This window comes from Pipistrellus kuhlii, unplaced genomic scaffold (assembly GCF_014108245.1).
Source record: "Pipistrellus kuhlii isolate mPipKuh1 unplaced genomic scaffold, mPipKuh1.p scaffold_m20_p_18, whole genome shotgun sequence".
Taxonomy (NCBI): Eukaryota; Metazoa; Chordata; class Mammalia; order Chiroptera; family Vespertilionidae; genus Pipistrellus; species Pipistrellus kuhlii.
The window spans coordinates 15,315,759-15,330,045 of NW_023425493.1; the positions used below are offsets into that span (position 1 = coordinate 15,315,759).

Genomic DNA, 14,287 nt, shown 5'->3' on the forward strand with positions numbered 1-14,287 from the left:
TGGCTTTCACAGTTCCACAGGACAGCAGCAAAAAGCAGACAGGCCCAGTCTTTGGAATGTACAACCTCACCTTTCAGTAAGCATGTCAGGGAATATTATTTTTCTAATTTGAGGGAGATGTGCAATAGAGTATCCTAAATTGACAAAACGTTTTTAACAAGCGTTACAGTCACTCATAGCTACGGTGTAAAAAAGACATTGACTTAATTAGCATATTTATAAATAATAGCGGAAGGCTGCCATGGAAAGAGCATTGAACTGAGAATTGGAAGACTAGGTTTTTATTTACCGTATTTTTCGGACCATAAGACACTCCGGACCATAAGACGCACCAGTTTTTAGAGAAGGGAAATGAAGAAAAAAAGATTCTGAAACAAATAGTGTCCTAAAATATTTTATGTGCATTAAAACCCAACATGACAGTCATAAACACATGTAATCAACCCTGTAAAGTAAACAGCAGCATTTAGAACCATTTTAGAGCCGGGCAAGCACACAGAGACCACACAGAGCCGGGCAAGTAAAAAAACTTGTTTTTTTAAAGTATATGTGTAGGCTATATTTGGACCATAAGACGCAGGGACTTTTTCCCCCCACTTCTGGGGGGAAAAAAGTGCGTCTTATGGTCCGAAAAATACGGTAGTTCTAATTGTGCCACTTCACAGGTGTTCCCCTAGTGCAGTGGTCAGCAAACCGCGGTTCGCGAGACCCATGCGGCTCTCGAGCTGTGGTTTGCCGCCCTGTTGACTAATGAGTTTGCCGCCCACTGCCCTAGTGTTACTAAACCTCTCTGATTACTGTTCCTCCAACTCCAGGGCCTTGAATTTGGAAATCTTGAAGGATCTTTCCATCTCTAATGCACTTGGGTTCTCATTCATTCTGTGCTTTCCATGTAGAAAAAGTGATGGATAATATGCATATATAGGCCAAGTAGTGCATTGCATAGAGATTCATGAACTGTGGATAATGTAATAATCCCATCTGGCTTTGTGTAAATCATGCTGCACAGTAATTACTTTGTTTCTTGAAGAGAGTGCTGGTTCTTATTAACGGGTATAATCATTTCATTAGAGTTTATGGAGAAAATATAGTTATTTTTTCCACTGTTCTTTTGGTGAGGAATGCTTAGCATAGTGTTTTTAATAGCACTATTATTAGATTAGTACATGGGCCATAAACCTAGATTAAACAAACTATTATTAGGTAATTCAGGCTAAAACAACAGTTTGTGTGCACTATACATATTATTATATTTTCTTTCAACGTCTACGTATATGTCACTGTGGCTCTGGATCTATTGTTGGAAATGGGAATATCAACATACGACCCTTCAGAATCTCTCCAAAAGGACTTTCCAATGAAATCATTCAAAACACACAATGTGTGTATTGATTTATTGTTGATATCATATCGGAAGGAATGAAAAGGAATAAAAATCACCAGTCCTGTGTGACTAATGCCATTTGGCTCAGGGCTTCAGATTGGGGCAAATTTCAATGACTTTTTTTTTCATTGTATCTGTGACCTTCTGGGTTTTAAAAATAGAACATTCTACAGTAGATCATTTGTGATATCCTTGTGACTCAACTTGGGGAAAAATTCAGACTAATGGCATCTGGAAAATTGCTGTAAAAGGTTAAATGAGAGATAGCTAGAGACTAACAGGATCTTAGTGGACTGGCTTAATATGAGTCTCTTGGAATTGATTTTGAGGGAAGAGGGGAAAGTCTCCATTGTTTAAGGCTTTTAAAATGTCCTAGGATTGCCGAAACCTATTTGGCTCAGTGGGTAGAGCATCGGCCTGTGGACTGAAAGGTTTGGTTCAGTCAAGGGCATGTACCTTGGTTGCAGGCACATCCTCAGTGAGGGGGGTGCAGGAGGCAGCTGATCGATATTTCTAACTCTCTATTCCTCTCTCTTCCTCTCTATAAAAACTCAATAAAATATATATTTTTTAAAAATGTCCTAGGACAATGTAGAACATTTATTTATTCAACAAACTATAGTCCAGCATCCACTAGGTTCCATGACTGTGACATGTGCTGAGGATACAAAGATAAGTCAGATGCAGTCTCCAGCTCCTGGGGGCCTCAGGGCAGTGGTGTAGATTTGAGGTGGGGGAGGGAATCAGCGAGGAAGCTTATCTGAGACTGTGCCCCTCACCCTGAGTGTGGATGCCAGACATGGAAACAGATCAGTACAATATTTTGGGAGAACAAGGTAGGGAGCACCCAACTCTGTCTGGTGGCAGAGGGAGGTGTCAACAAAGGCCCCCCAGAGCAGGGGGCCTTTGAATGGACTTTTGAAGGATGAATGAGAACTTTCGGTGGAAAATCGTGACGGAAGGGAAGGAGGAAAGGTACTATGGTCCACAGAGGTGATATGCGGAGTCATGGAGTCGATGACCGCACCTGAGGGGCGGGGAGACTGAGAGCGGAGCGGAAACCAGTACAGTACAGAGCAGGGAGCAAGCACCAGCCCTTAACTGGGGGATGGAGAGAAGGTGTAGAGGAGCCAGGAAAGGTGACAAAGAAGCAGCAGTGTTTAAAAAGCATGAAGGACACCAGGAGAGACGGGCTCCTGGATGTCATGGGAAGAGAGTGTTTCCAAAAGAAGGGAGGGTTAGCAGCAAAAGATGTTTCAGGTCATGTTCAAAGGACAGATAATAAAGAAGAAGCCACAGGCTGGCAGTCAGGGGGACGTTAGTGACCTCAGGAATTTGGTTTCTGGGCTGGAGGGGCAGGAACCAGGCTGAGGTGAGAACAGAGGTTGATGGCAGGAAGACAAGTGACAGGGAGGAGGGAGAGAGTGCAGGGAACGGAGCAGACCTGGTGACACGGGGCCTAGGGGAGAGAGGGGGCGGTCTGCACAGCTGGACCGAGTAGCTTGCAGAGGACCACTCGGGAAGAGGGAGCTCTGTGGGTGCATTTCGTCGATGTGAGGAAGTTGGGAAAGATTGTGTCCAATGGCCTTGGTTGTCCCTGTGGGGTAGGAGGTGGCCTGAGACAGGTGAAGCTGGTGGAGAGATGTGGGAGGAGCCTGAACTCTCAGTCCCTCCTCCCTAGACCTCTCTCACCACCTTTCCATCCCATCTGGAGGCCTGCCCTCCAGAGAGGTCCCTTCACAGCCTGAAATAAGCATTTTAAATAGAAGATGCACCGTATAAAACGTCTTTGTGTTTTCGATATTCCTGCAGCGTCCAGTGAGAAGGAGAGCGCGCCGCCCTTTGTGGTGCCGCCGAAGGAGTTCCCGGTGTACCTGTGGCAGCCGTTCCTCAGGCACGGCTACTTCTGCTTCCCCGAGGCCGCCGAGCAGAGGAAGTTCCATGCCCTCCTGAGTGACTGCATCCGGCATCTGAACCAGGGTACGGCACCCCTGCCCTCGTGTCCCCACGCTAAGCAAGGGCCTTGCAACAGGGAGCAAGGCCAGCATGCTGGCTGTTTAGCCCGGTCCAGAGGCCTTGGTGAGACAGAATGTGGAGCAGGTATCTGATGGCACCTGTAAGGCATGCACTTGAGGTGCCTTCTTCGCACATGCAACTTTGTGCCAATATAATTCATCCTCCTCCTTTTCCCTGATTATTAAAAGTCTAAGGGACAGCAAGAACATGTCCCCTATCCCTGGCAAAATCCTAGTCCTCATGACATTTATTTTTATTCCCTTCTTTATTTCTGAATGGTAGTTCCTTAAAACGTTAAGATGCATAAGAATCACCTAGAGCAGTGGTCGCCAACCTTTCGGACCTCACGGACCACTGGTTGGCGACCTAGAGAACTTACATGCAGATTTGGGGACTCCATTCTCAGCTATTCGGATGGACTGGGTGTGTTGCAGGCTCTAAATTTTATTCTTCTGATAAGCTGCCAGGGATGGTGATATCGTAGGTTCATGGACCACACCTGTAGGGGTGTGGCTTCAGACCACTGTGCTCAAGGTGTGGATGTAATGCATGTCTATAATGAAGACTTTTCATTCTATCAATAATACGTCATGCTTTCGCTGAATGGATGTGAACACTGGCTTTCTGGACTCCAGGACGCCTCCAGTTACAGCTACTTCACAAGATAACTTAGTTCTGAAAGGTAATGTGGTAGAGAGGAGCTAGAGGTCATGACATTGTGAAGAAGGGAGCCCAGTATGTCAGCCATTTTGAGCAGGTAACACTGGAGCTGTCACCTCACCCCGCTGGGCCTTTATTTCCTAACTAGAGGCCAATGCACGAAGATTCATGCAAGAATGGGCCTTCCTTCCCCTGGCTGCCAGCACTGCCTTCGTTCCAGCCAGAGCCTCCTTTTCGGCTGGAGCCACCTTTCGGCCTTCCCATGCTGCCCAGAGGCCCAGAGTGGCTGGGGTGGTGCAGAACGCCTGTGTCGTCGCCATGGCGACAACTCAAGTGTCCTGCCCCATCCCAGGCCGCTCAGCACCTGTGTATGCAAATTAACCTGCCATCTTTGTTGAGTTAATTTTCATACTTGTGATTGGCTGGTGGGTGTGGCAAAGGTCAATTTGCATCTTTCTCTTTTATTAGTGTAGAGAGGGCCAGTTTCATTGTGCTTTACAGTAAGCACATTCGGGCCGAACCTGCTTGGCTCAGTGGTAGAGCGTCGGTCCAAGGTTCGATTACGGTCTGAGGCATGTACGTTGGTTGCAGGCACATCCCCGGTAGGGGGTGTGCAAGAGGCAGCTGGTCGATGTTTCTCTCTCATCGATGTTTCTGGCTCTCTATCTCTCTCCCTTCCTCTCTGTAAAAAATCAATAAAAAATAAAAATAAAAATAAAAAAGTTTAAAGTAAGCACATTTGGGGGGACATTAGTGACCTCAGCAATTTGGTTTCTGGGCTGGAGGGGCAGGAACCAGGCAGTTGGGGGTGGGGGGAAACTTCTTACCTGTTCTCACTGGTTCCTGCCCCTCCAGCCCAGAAATCCAATTGCTGACGTCACGAACGCCCCTCCCCACCAACTATGCGCTTACTTTAAAATTCTGGGGTTTCCCTGAGAATGTCAGCCCCACGGGGGCCAGGGGCGGAATCACCTGCCAGTTTTTTTGTTTTTGTTTTGTTTTGTTTTTAATATATTTTATTGATTTTGTACAGAGAGGAAGGGAGAGAGATAGAGAGTTAGAAACATCGATGAGAGAGAGTCATTGATCAGCTGCCTCTTGCACACCCCTACTGGAGATGTGCCTGCAACCAAGGTACATGCCTTTGACCGGAATCGAACCTGGGACCTTTCAGTTCCCAAGCCGATGCTCTATCCATTGAGCCAAACCGGTTTCAGCACCTGCCAGTTTATAATGTTAGCTTGCATATGGATAGACTAATGGAAAAAGATAATGCCACTGTATTTTGCTATTGCAACTCTGAGCGACATTGGTCATAATATTGTCTCATAATCAGTTGGGGATTTTATAAAAATGATACCTAATTAATATCTCGCCTTGTGGTTTAGATGCCTTAGAGACAAAGGCTTGCTCTGCACCACTGGCTCTGTCTGCTCATGTTTCAGGGCGTTTACACCTCTGTGTTCGGGCTCTGGTCTAGTATAGACATGCAGTCGGCTCTAAATGCAACTGCCACAAGCTTTCCTAAGCAAAGAATATTCTGGGCCCAGCCAGATGGGACTTGCTTCATTCCCCTGCCATGGACATAATAGGAATTTCTCTGGGGAGCCTCCAGCCTGCCTTTAGACTCCATTTATGGTAGGTTTGAGTTGATTCAAAACGCAGCTCTGCTCTCCAGCGTGCTCTCAAAGGCACTCAGATAATGAGGTCTAGTCACATTGCCCTGCTTCCGTGTCGCATTCCTCTGTCCAGAAACATCTTTTCCTCACGGATGCCTTCTGCAGGCTTCATGTGACTTGGCACAATTTCCCATAGCTCTGATTCGAGCCAGGGACTATCAAAACACTGCAGGGAACAGTCCTTGCCTGTCCCGTGCCGATGAGCTCATGGGTCTTTCCCTTCTCTCCTCTGTGTCTGTGTTTTTGACAGCACAGAGCACCACTCATCTTCCCGGAATCACTTTTTAAAATTTGTTTCCATCCCTACCTGCTATTCAATGAGTAATCCAGTGAGAGGTTTTGCAGACTCCTGGGTAACTGTTATTCATTTCGGGGTTATCAGAAGAGTTTAGAAATAGATGTCAAATTAGGGCTGTGATCCAGGCCTGACACCCTGAGGGGCCTTCAGGAGGCTGCTGACTTCTGCCCCAGGTGACAAGGGTCAGCACTATCCCCCTACTTCTCTGACGCCATTGGCTTAGGCCACCAGGCACCTCTGTTGAGTACTAGGTCTGAGATATTCTAGCAGCGGAGGCTGGGCTGCTACTGGCCCCGTCCACTCACAAGTCCTCAGGGATCTTCCCCTCTCCCCAGTTTTATTGAGATGTAATCCTGTATAATAAAAGGCCAACATGCAAATTGTCCCCTCCCCATAGCTGGTCCCATACTGATCGCCCCCCACCCCAACCTCAATTAGGGGCAGGGCCAGCCGGCCAGCATCCTGCCTCCAACCAGCCTGATGGGCTCCGATTGGGATGGGCTGGTGGGACCCCACCCTTACAACACATTTGTGCACCAGGCCTCTAGTTGAATTATAATATTGTATTCCTTTGAAGTGTATGACATCATGATTTGATATATGAATATAGTACAGAATGATCACCACAAAAATTTTAGTTAATGTTTATCACCTCGCATACTTACAATTTTGTCTTGTGATGAGAACTTTTAGGATCTACTCTCTTAGCAGCATTTAATATACAGTACAGTATTGTCAACTGTGGTTACCTGTTGTATATTACACCCCACAGAATGCATTTTATAATTGGAAGTTTATACCTTTGACCCCCTTTCACTCATTTCCTTCACCTCCTGCCCCCTGCTTTTGCAGTTACCAATCTGTTTTCTCTTTCTATGAGTTTGGTTGTGAGTGTGTGTGTGTGTGTGTGTGTGTGTGTTGTCTTTAAGATCTCAATTATAAGTGAGATCTTACAGTGTTGTATTTCTCTGTCTGACACTGTAGCATGATGCCCTCAAGGGATAGTCGAGGGAAGATCATTTCATTGCCTTCTTGGTAAGTTCCACCAATGAAGTCTGTCCCACCACAACCCAGCCCACTTGCCCTGGGAGTTCTGGGTTCGAATTGGTCTTGGTATCCATGTCCATTTATTTTAAATCCAGAACTGCTTCTCTTGTTTCTCCTTGTGGGTTGGGTTTATTTCCTATTTAACCCTGACAAAGGGCCTGATTACAGCTTATTTGTTCTTGGACAAAATGTCATAAGTTAGGTAAGGACAGAGAGGGCTCTGCTCCTTCCTTCAAGAGAGGAAGCTGCCTCCACGATGGTTTACACTTCCAAGAGCACAGAGGTGCGTGTGTGTGTGTGTGTGTGTGTGTGTGTGTGTGTGTTTTACTTTTGGCACCTCTTCATTGAACAGCCATAATAAAGCTTCACAATGAATCTTTAGCAGAAACATTTTCTCCAACACAATGGACTAAATAGCCAACTTACTGCAGGACATGTGCCCAGAGCACCTGCTGACCCTGCCCTTTTGGATTTACTCAGCAATCCCTTGTCTCCAGTGAGGGAAGGCCAGGATCTAATGTCCACTGCCACAAAATGGGAACTAACCTAAAAGCACGGTATTCCAAGATGGTTCTGATGCTCCACATTCAGTCCTATTCTTCAGAATTTTGTTTGCAAAATATTGTATTTATACTACATTGTAGTTAGAGGGATATAGCAAAAACTCTTAGCAAATGTGGAGTGTTGAACACATGCAATGTGGAAAAATGGTCATTAGTAATGTGCATCTGTCCTTGCGGCTCAGGGTACTCATTTCTTGGCATGGGCACTGGCAGGAAAGGGGGAAAGGGTTTCTGGCAGGCAGGATAGAATAGATGGGGGCCAGGAAGAGAGTGAGAGCACGGACCATTAGCAGAGCTGAAAGGGTTTTGTGGGACTGGGCTTAGAGCAGAGAGAGAAGCCAAGTGAGGATGGGAAGATGGGCCTGGTCCAGGCTGTAAAGGGCTTTGCAATGCGTATTAAGGGATTTGCACTTTATTCTAACAGCAGCAGGAAACCATTAAAGGGTTTCAAGCAGATAAGCCACTCAGTCATACATTCACTTCAGAAAGGTCACATGGGCTGGTGTGTGGTCAGTGGGAGGCTTGCAGGCTGGGATGCCAGGAGACCACTTAGAAAGCCTTACCGGGCACCAGATAGCAGTAGCTGGCACCAAAGAGGTGACAGTAGAGATGGCGAAAGGTGGCTGGACTAGAGAGATATCCAGGAAGTGGAATTAACAGAAATTAAGGATAGATAATGTGGGGAGTGAGGCGGGCAACCCAAGCAAGAGCTGTCCTTTCTGCCATTCTCTGCGGTGGAGACCCCGTGAAAGAGGTCGATATCCAGTATTGCGGATGTTGAGAAGAAGACATCTGGGACAGCCAGGCGAGAAGGTCTCTTAGATGCACGGGCAGGGTTGGAAATCAGGAGCGCAGTCTGGTGTGGAGACACAAGTGGGAAGTCAGCAGCCTGGCTGTGGTCCTTGAAGACCTGGCTGACTTTAAAGAAGGCGCAGGCTGTCTTTTATCTCTGTGTCCCTGGCCACTGGCCAAGGGCCTGGCGCCTGGGACAGGCTCTGAGATATGTCCACCCTCCATCCTTAGGTAGATTTGCAAACGTGCCCATGCAGGCAAAAGCTCAGGGCATGCATGTCGGTGCAGCGTATTAAAGATGCTTGCATTCAAAATTAAAGCATTTGAGTACAATGGATTGTTGCTTTTGTGTTAAGTACTAACTTATTCACTCGCTGCATGGGGCTGGGAATTTACTATTGAAACTTTAAGAAACGTATTTATAGGAAAACAGAGCCCTTGTGAAATTCGGTGACTCAGGCACACTGACTCACTCTCTTCATACTCAATTGCCAGTATCTCTTCTCTATTTCCTTGTTACCGCCCTGCTTTGGGACCCATAGAAAACATTGCTACAAGGCTGTTGGTTGATCTTCCCTTTGCCACTTACTGCCTTCTCCTTCTACACGGGACAAATAAATCATCTTTAAACACAGGTTTTGGTTAAAATCGTTCAGTGGCACTGCTACTGTCCAAAAGATGAAATATGCCATTCTAAAGAGACTGAGTGGTTGTGTCTGGCTTCCTATTGTTCTCGAGCATAAGCCTCCTGTTCCCCAACTTTGCTGCACTACCCCTCCTGCCCAAGTCACACGGAAGTTTTATATGCACGTCTCTGGCCTTTTAATACACCTTGGAACAGCCACTCCTCACCCATAATTCACATTATGTTGCTTCTTCAAGAGAACAAGCTGTATAGTCTGATCCCTCCCATGAAGGCCATAGGGAGAGCTTCGTTAGCACCTATTATTATCTGCCCCACTGATCAAATACTCACTACATTCTGCCTACATGATTCCTTTTCTTGCCTACTGGTCCTATTTCTCTCACTCTATCCAAGGGCCTCGAGGGAAATCTCGTGTCATCCTTTGTGTCTCCCTGTTACTGGTCAATACCTCATGTTTCATAAAATGGTTCAAAGACACTCATGACTTAGTAACTTAATACTAAAGCCAAGCTGATTTCAGAATTTAAGTAGGGTTTTAGAGATGATAGTTATAAGTAAATGTGGTTCGGCCTCCTTCATACACACATTGGCATGAGTGAGTGAAGGGGTTTGTCGGTATGTCAATACTATAAAGCCACCATCCTCTGGATGAATGGCGATTCTGGAGAGGAGATAGAAAGCCACAAAGTTTTGTTCAGCAGCACTGTGCTGGCTTGAAGGACAGCTAGGATGACCACTAAGCCAATGTGAGTGCCCCCATCACCTTGAACACCGAAGAAGAAGAGACAGTAGAATATCTGGGAAGCATAAAGGCACATGGGTTGGGAAAAAAAAATAGTATAAAAGAAGAGCCCAGCTGAAACCGGTTTGGCTCAGTGGATAGAGCGTCGGCCTGTGGACTGAAAGGTCCTGGGTTCGATTCCGGTCAAGGGCATGTACCTTGGTTGCGGGCACATCCTCAGTAGGGGGTGTGCAAGAGGCAACTGATGGATGTTTCTCTCTCATCAATGTTTCTGACTCTCTCTCCCTCTCTCTTCCTCTCTGTGAAAAATCAATAAAGCATATTTAAAAAAGAAAAAGAAAAAAAGAAGAGCCCAGAGGATTTGTTGTTGTTGTTGTTGTTTATCCTCACTCAAGGATATTTCCATTGATTTTTAGAGCGAGTGGCAAGTAGAAGGAGAGATACATTGACTGGTTGTCTCCCACAGGTGCCATGACCAGGCTGGGGATGAAGCCTGCAACCAGAACCTTGACCGGAATTGAACCCAGGACCCTTCAGTCTATGGTCTGACGCTCTATCACTGAGCCAAACTGGCTAGGGCCCAGAGGATTTTGATGAAAAGAACACAATTATGAAATGACACTCCGCAAGCCTCTACTACAAGTTGATTGATTGTTCAATCTCTCATGACAATTATGACATCCCAGAGTACTTGTGATAGAGTGAGTCTTAAAACAGTGATTAAGCTTTGGAATCTGTTGCTGTTGAGATTATATGCCTGAGCGCTTATCCCAGAAATCCCATGTTAAATCAAATGCCTTTTTTTACATTTAATTTTGACACTTGCACAATTTAGTTCAATATTGAATTAAATTTAAAACACAAAAGGATCTCGCACTTCAAATGAGAGCAAATCCTTCCTGGCATGTTCATTTGAACACAATGTTCGGTACTCTTCAGCACTCAACAGCAGATCTCAAAAATCTATTTTCACTAATTGAATCTCTACTCAGAGCAGTATCTTCTCAGCCCATCATCATCATCTGTGAAGCAAGTTCATTACTTGTGGGACTCAGTGTCTGATGTGGGCATCTATTAATTGTAGCTGAAAATATACAATGAATTTTATTTTATTACATATGAAAACATACTTCTGAAACTAGGGCTCGTGCTTATTTTTATAGACACATCTATGAGTTAGAAAATTCTAACTATGCTTGGACTCTTTGGAACACTTCACTACAAATGAATATTGTTTGGACACAGATAAGTAAAAGTATAATTTTTTCTAAGTATCTCTTTGTGTGCTTTTACTTATAAAAGGCATTCTATAGTGTACTTTTGTTGCAGTGCATAAAAACTTCTATGCATTATAAACAATAATACTTGCTAAATCACTGTTTAATTCTAGTTGCCATATGACTGCCCCAAACAAAATTCTTCAAAGGATTTTCTGTGCTTTATTCTTTCCTTAAGTTTAGTCTATGCTCTTAGCCTCATTTTTTCCTTAAGTTTAGTCTATGCTCTTAGCCTCACACAATATTATTTATACTTATGGATTTCCTTAAATCATTTTAATCTCTCAAAATAATCTAAGAGCTCTAGGCAGGTAGCTCAGTTGGTTGGAGTGTCATTCCATACACTAAAAGGTGGCAGGTTTGCCAAAACCAGTTTGGCTCAGTGGATAGAGCGTTGGCCTGCAGACTGAAGGGTCCCAGGTTCAATTCCAGTCAGGGGCATGTGCCTTGGTTGCGGACACATCCCCAGTAGGGGGTGTGCAGGAGGCAACTGATCCATGTTTCTCTCATGGATGTTTTTAGCTCTCTATCCCTCTCCCTTCTTCTCTGTAAAAATCAATAAAATATATTTTTTTTAAAAATAAATAAAAGGTGGCAGGTTTGATTCCTGGTCAGGGCACATACCTAAGGTTGCAAGTTTCATCCCCGGTCTGGGCGTGTACAGCAGGCAACTGATCTATGTTTCTCACATCAATGTCTTTCTCTCTCTCTCTCTCTCTCTCTCTCTCTCTCTCTCTCTCTCTCTCTCTCAAAAAAAAAAAAAAAAAAAAAAAAAAGTCAACAATAAAAACATATCCGCAGGTAAGAATTGAAAACAATAACATATTTTGAGTTAGAATGGAAAGAACAGGTGTCAGTCAGAAACTGGAATAAATAGAACTGCTTCCTCTCAGCCATTTACCATTTATCACCACCAGAACATGGAGAGCCTTAGAGTCATTTGTTGCCTGAAGCTATGCTGTCATGGAACTATTTCTAAATACTTCTTGTGGCCTGTCCCACAGTTACCATTTTAGTCACCATTGAAATGATAACTGAGTCTTGCCATCCCCCTCCACTTCCAATGAACCGGTAGTTACCCAGGTAGGAAGGTCTGTAAGTTGTGTTATTATGGTAGCTAAGGGTGACACGTTGCAACAATAATACAAAAGGTTACACAGGCAGTTGAAGCTAGGTCAAGCAATTTTCTTTTTTTGTCTGTGCTATTTGGACTGGGTAAATTCCAAAATCACTGGACATGCAGTGATGTTATTTTGTAGGACTTTGCAAAGCTTAAATAGCTTTCAAGCTTTCTTAGCTGTGGATGGAATGTGGTAAAATTGAAACATGCTTCTTGAAATGACAGAGCAAGTGGGATGGCTGTTTGAGCATGTGGTCAAATAATCAACGTTAGGAAATAACTCTATCGGGCATCTATTTCCGGATTTCTTTAAAAAAGTCAACCTTCAGGGGAGCTAGGAGGAAATTCTCACCTATTTGCTATGGCGAGCCACAGTTCCCCTTGTCACACTGTGAGCACATGCAGAGAATGGGAGATGGAAGAGAACCATGCTAGGAGCTGGCTTTTGTTATTCAAGATGTTTTGAATTTTTAAAATTAAAGATTAGCTATAAAAGAATTCCTGTGAAGTATAGAGCATTGCCTTTACCTCTGTTATTTCTTATGTGCCCCTCCCTGATCCGATTGCTTTTTTTTCCTTTGAGAGAGCACCGTCCTGGATTTTGCATTTTATTTTTTGTGTGTTTCTTTTTATAGCTGTATTACACATGTGTAATCAATTTTGCATGTTTTTAGACATCCTGTGGAATTGGATTACATGTCTTCTTTCATGACTTCCTCTTTCAATATTACACTCCAGTGATTCACCCATGTTATTCCTTGTTGCTGTATTTCATTGATTTTCATTGCAGAATATAATCTATTATATGAAATGCACCATTAATTTCTAATATCCAGTTTACTATTGATAGGCATTCGGGTTGTTTACATTATTTATTACTAACAATGCTGCTATGAACACTGTCTATTTGTTGCTGGCTTAAGGAAATTTAATTTGACTTGGTTTGCTAATTTAAGGAATGTTTCCATTCGTATTTGAGTGTATTTTGCCTGTAATTTTTCTATTTTGCAATGACATTTAAAAATATATATTTTATTGATTTTTTTACAAAGAGGAAGGGAGAGAGATAGGGTTAGAAATACCGATGAGAGAGAAACATCGATCAGCTGCCTCCTGCACACCTCCGACTGAGGATGTGCCCACAACTAAGGTACATGCCCTTGACAGGAATCAAACCTGGGACCTTTCAGTCTGCAGGCTGACACTCTATCCACTGAGCCAAACCTGTTTCGGCTGCAATAACATTTTAAAATTTTGCTATCAAGATTATTCTTGCTTCATAAACTGAGTTAGAGAGTGTGCCCCTTCTCATTTTTTTCTTTTCAACAATCTGGAATAGATTATGTAGGAATGGAATGCTTGTATCTTTGATATTTGGGAGAGTTGCCTATAAAACCATCTTGGCTTGGTATTCTTTTTGAGGGAAGATTGAAAAATACTGTGTTTTCTAAAAATCAATCTATTTTGTTTATATTTTAAAATGTAGTGACATAAAGTTTTGCATAATATCCTCTTATTTTTAACCATATATTCCCCTTTTATTCTCTGTAGCGTCTGTAATTGTTCCCTCTTTATTTCTAATATTGTTTATTGGTAGCTACTCTCTATTTTTCTTGGTCATTCTTACCAGAAGTTTGTCAATTTTGCAAGCTTTTTCTAAAAACCAAACTTGAGCTTTGCAGATTATTGCATATTTGTTTTCTATTATGCTGATTTTTGGTGTTACTTCTTTAATTGTCTGTCATCTCTTTATTTGGGCTTTATTTTGCTGGGTTTTTCCCTTACCTCTTACAGTAGCTGGGAAGCCAGCTGGTGATTAGTACATTTTCAACCCAGGTCATCAGACTCCAATGCCCATGCTTTGTGGAACTCACTGTACCATGTGACCTCTCAATCAGCAAGTACTTATTAAGTACCTACTGTGTACCCATTATTGGACTAGCTGCTGTGTAAAAAAAAAAAAAATTGATCCAATTCCTTATTCGGGGCAGATAATTTGAGATTAGTCACTTCTTATTGAACTTGACACCCAAGTTAATTTCATAATATCTGTCAGGAAGGGA

General features: G+C 43.7%; 1 protein-coding gene and 1 long non-coding RNA gene across 3 annotated transcripts in view; both read left to right on the forward strand.

Moving 5' to 3' along the window:
• The window catches only part of NIBAN1 (niban apoptosis regulator 1), a 116,485-nt gene that overhangs the window by 54,177 nt on the left and 48,021 nt on the right, over nucleotides 1–14,287 (forward strand). For both annotated transcript variants that reach the window (XM_036442847.2, XM_036442848.2), the window contains one exon: nucleotides 3,197–3,364. In XM_036442847.2, the coding sequence (XP_036298740.1) occupies nucleotides 3,197–3,364 (168 nt within the window). The remainder of the gene's footprint in view (nucleotides 1–3,196; nucleotides 3,365–14,287) is intronic.
• Nucleotides 11,294–11,831, forward strand: LOC118721653. The gene is made up of 2 exons (XR_004988792.2): nucleotides 11,294–11,455; nucleotides 11,696–11,831. It is a non-coding gene; the product is annotated as an uncharacterized LOC118721653 (long non-coding RNA).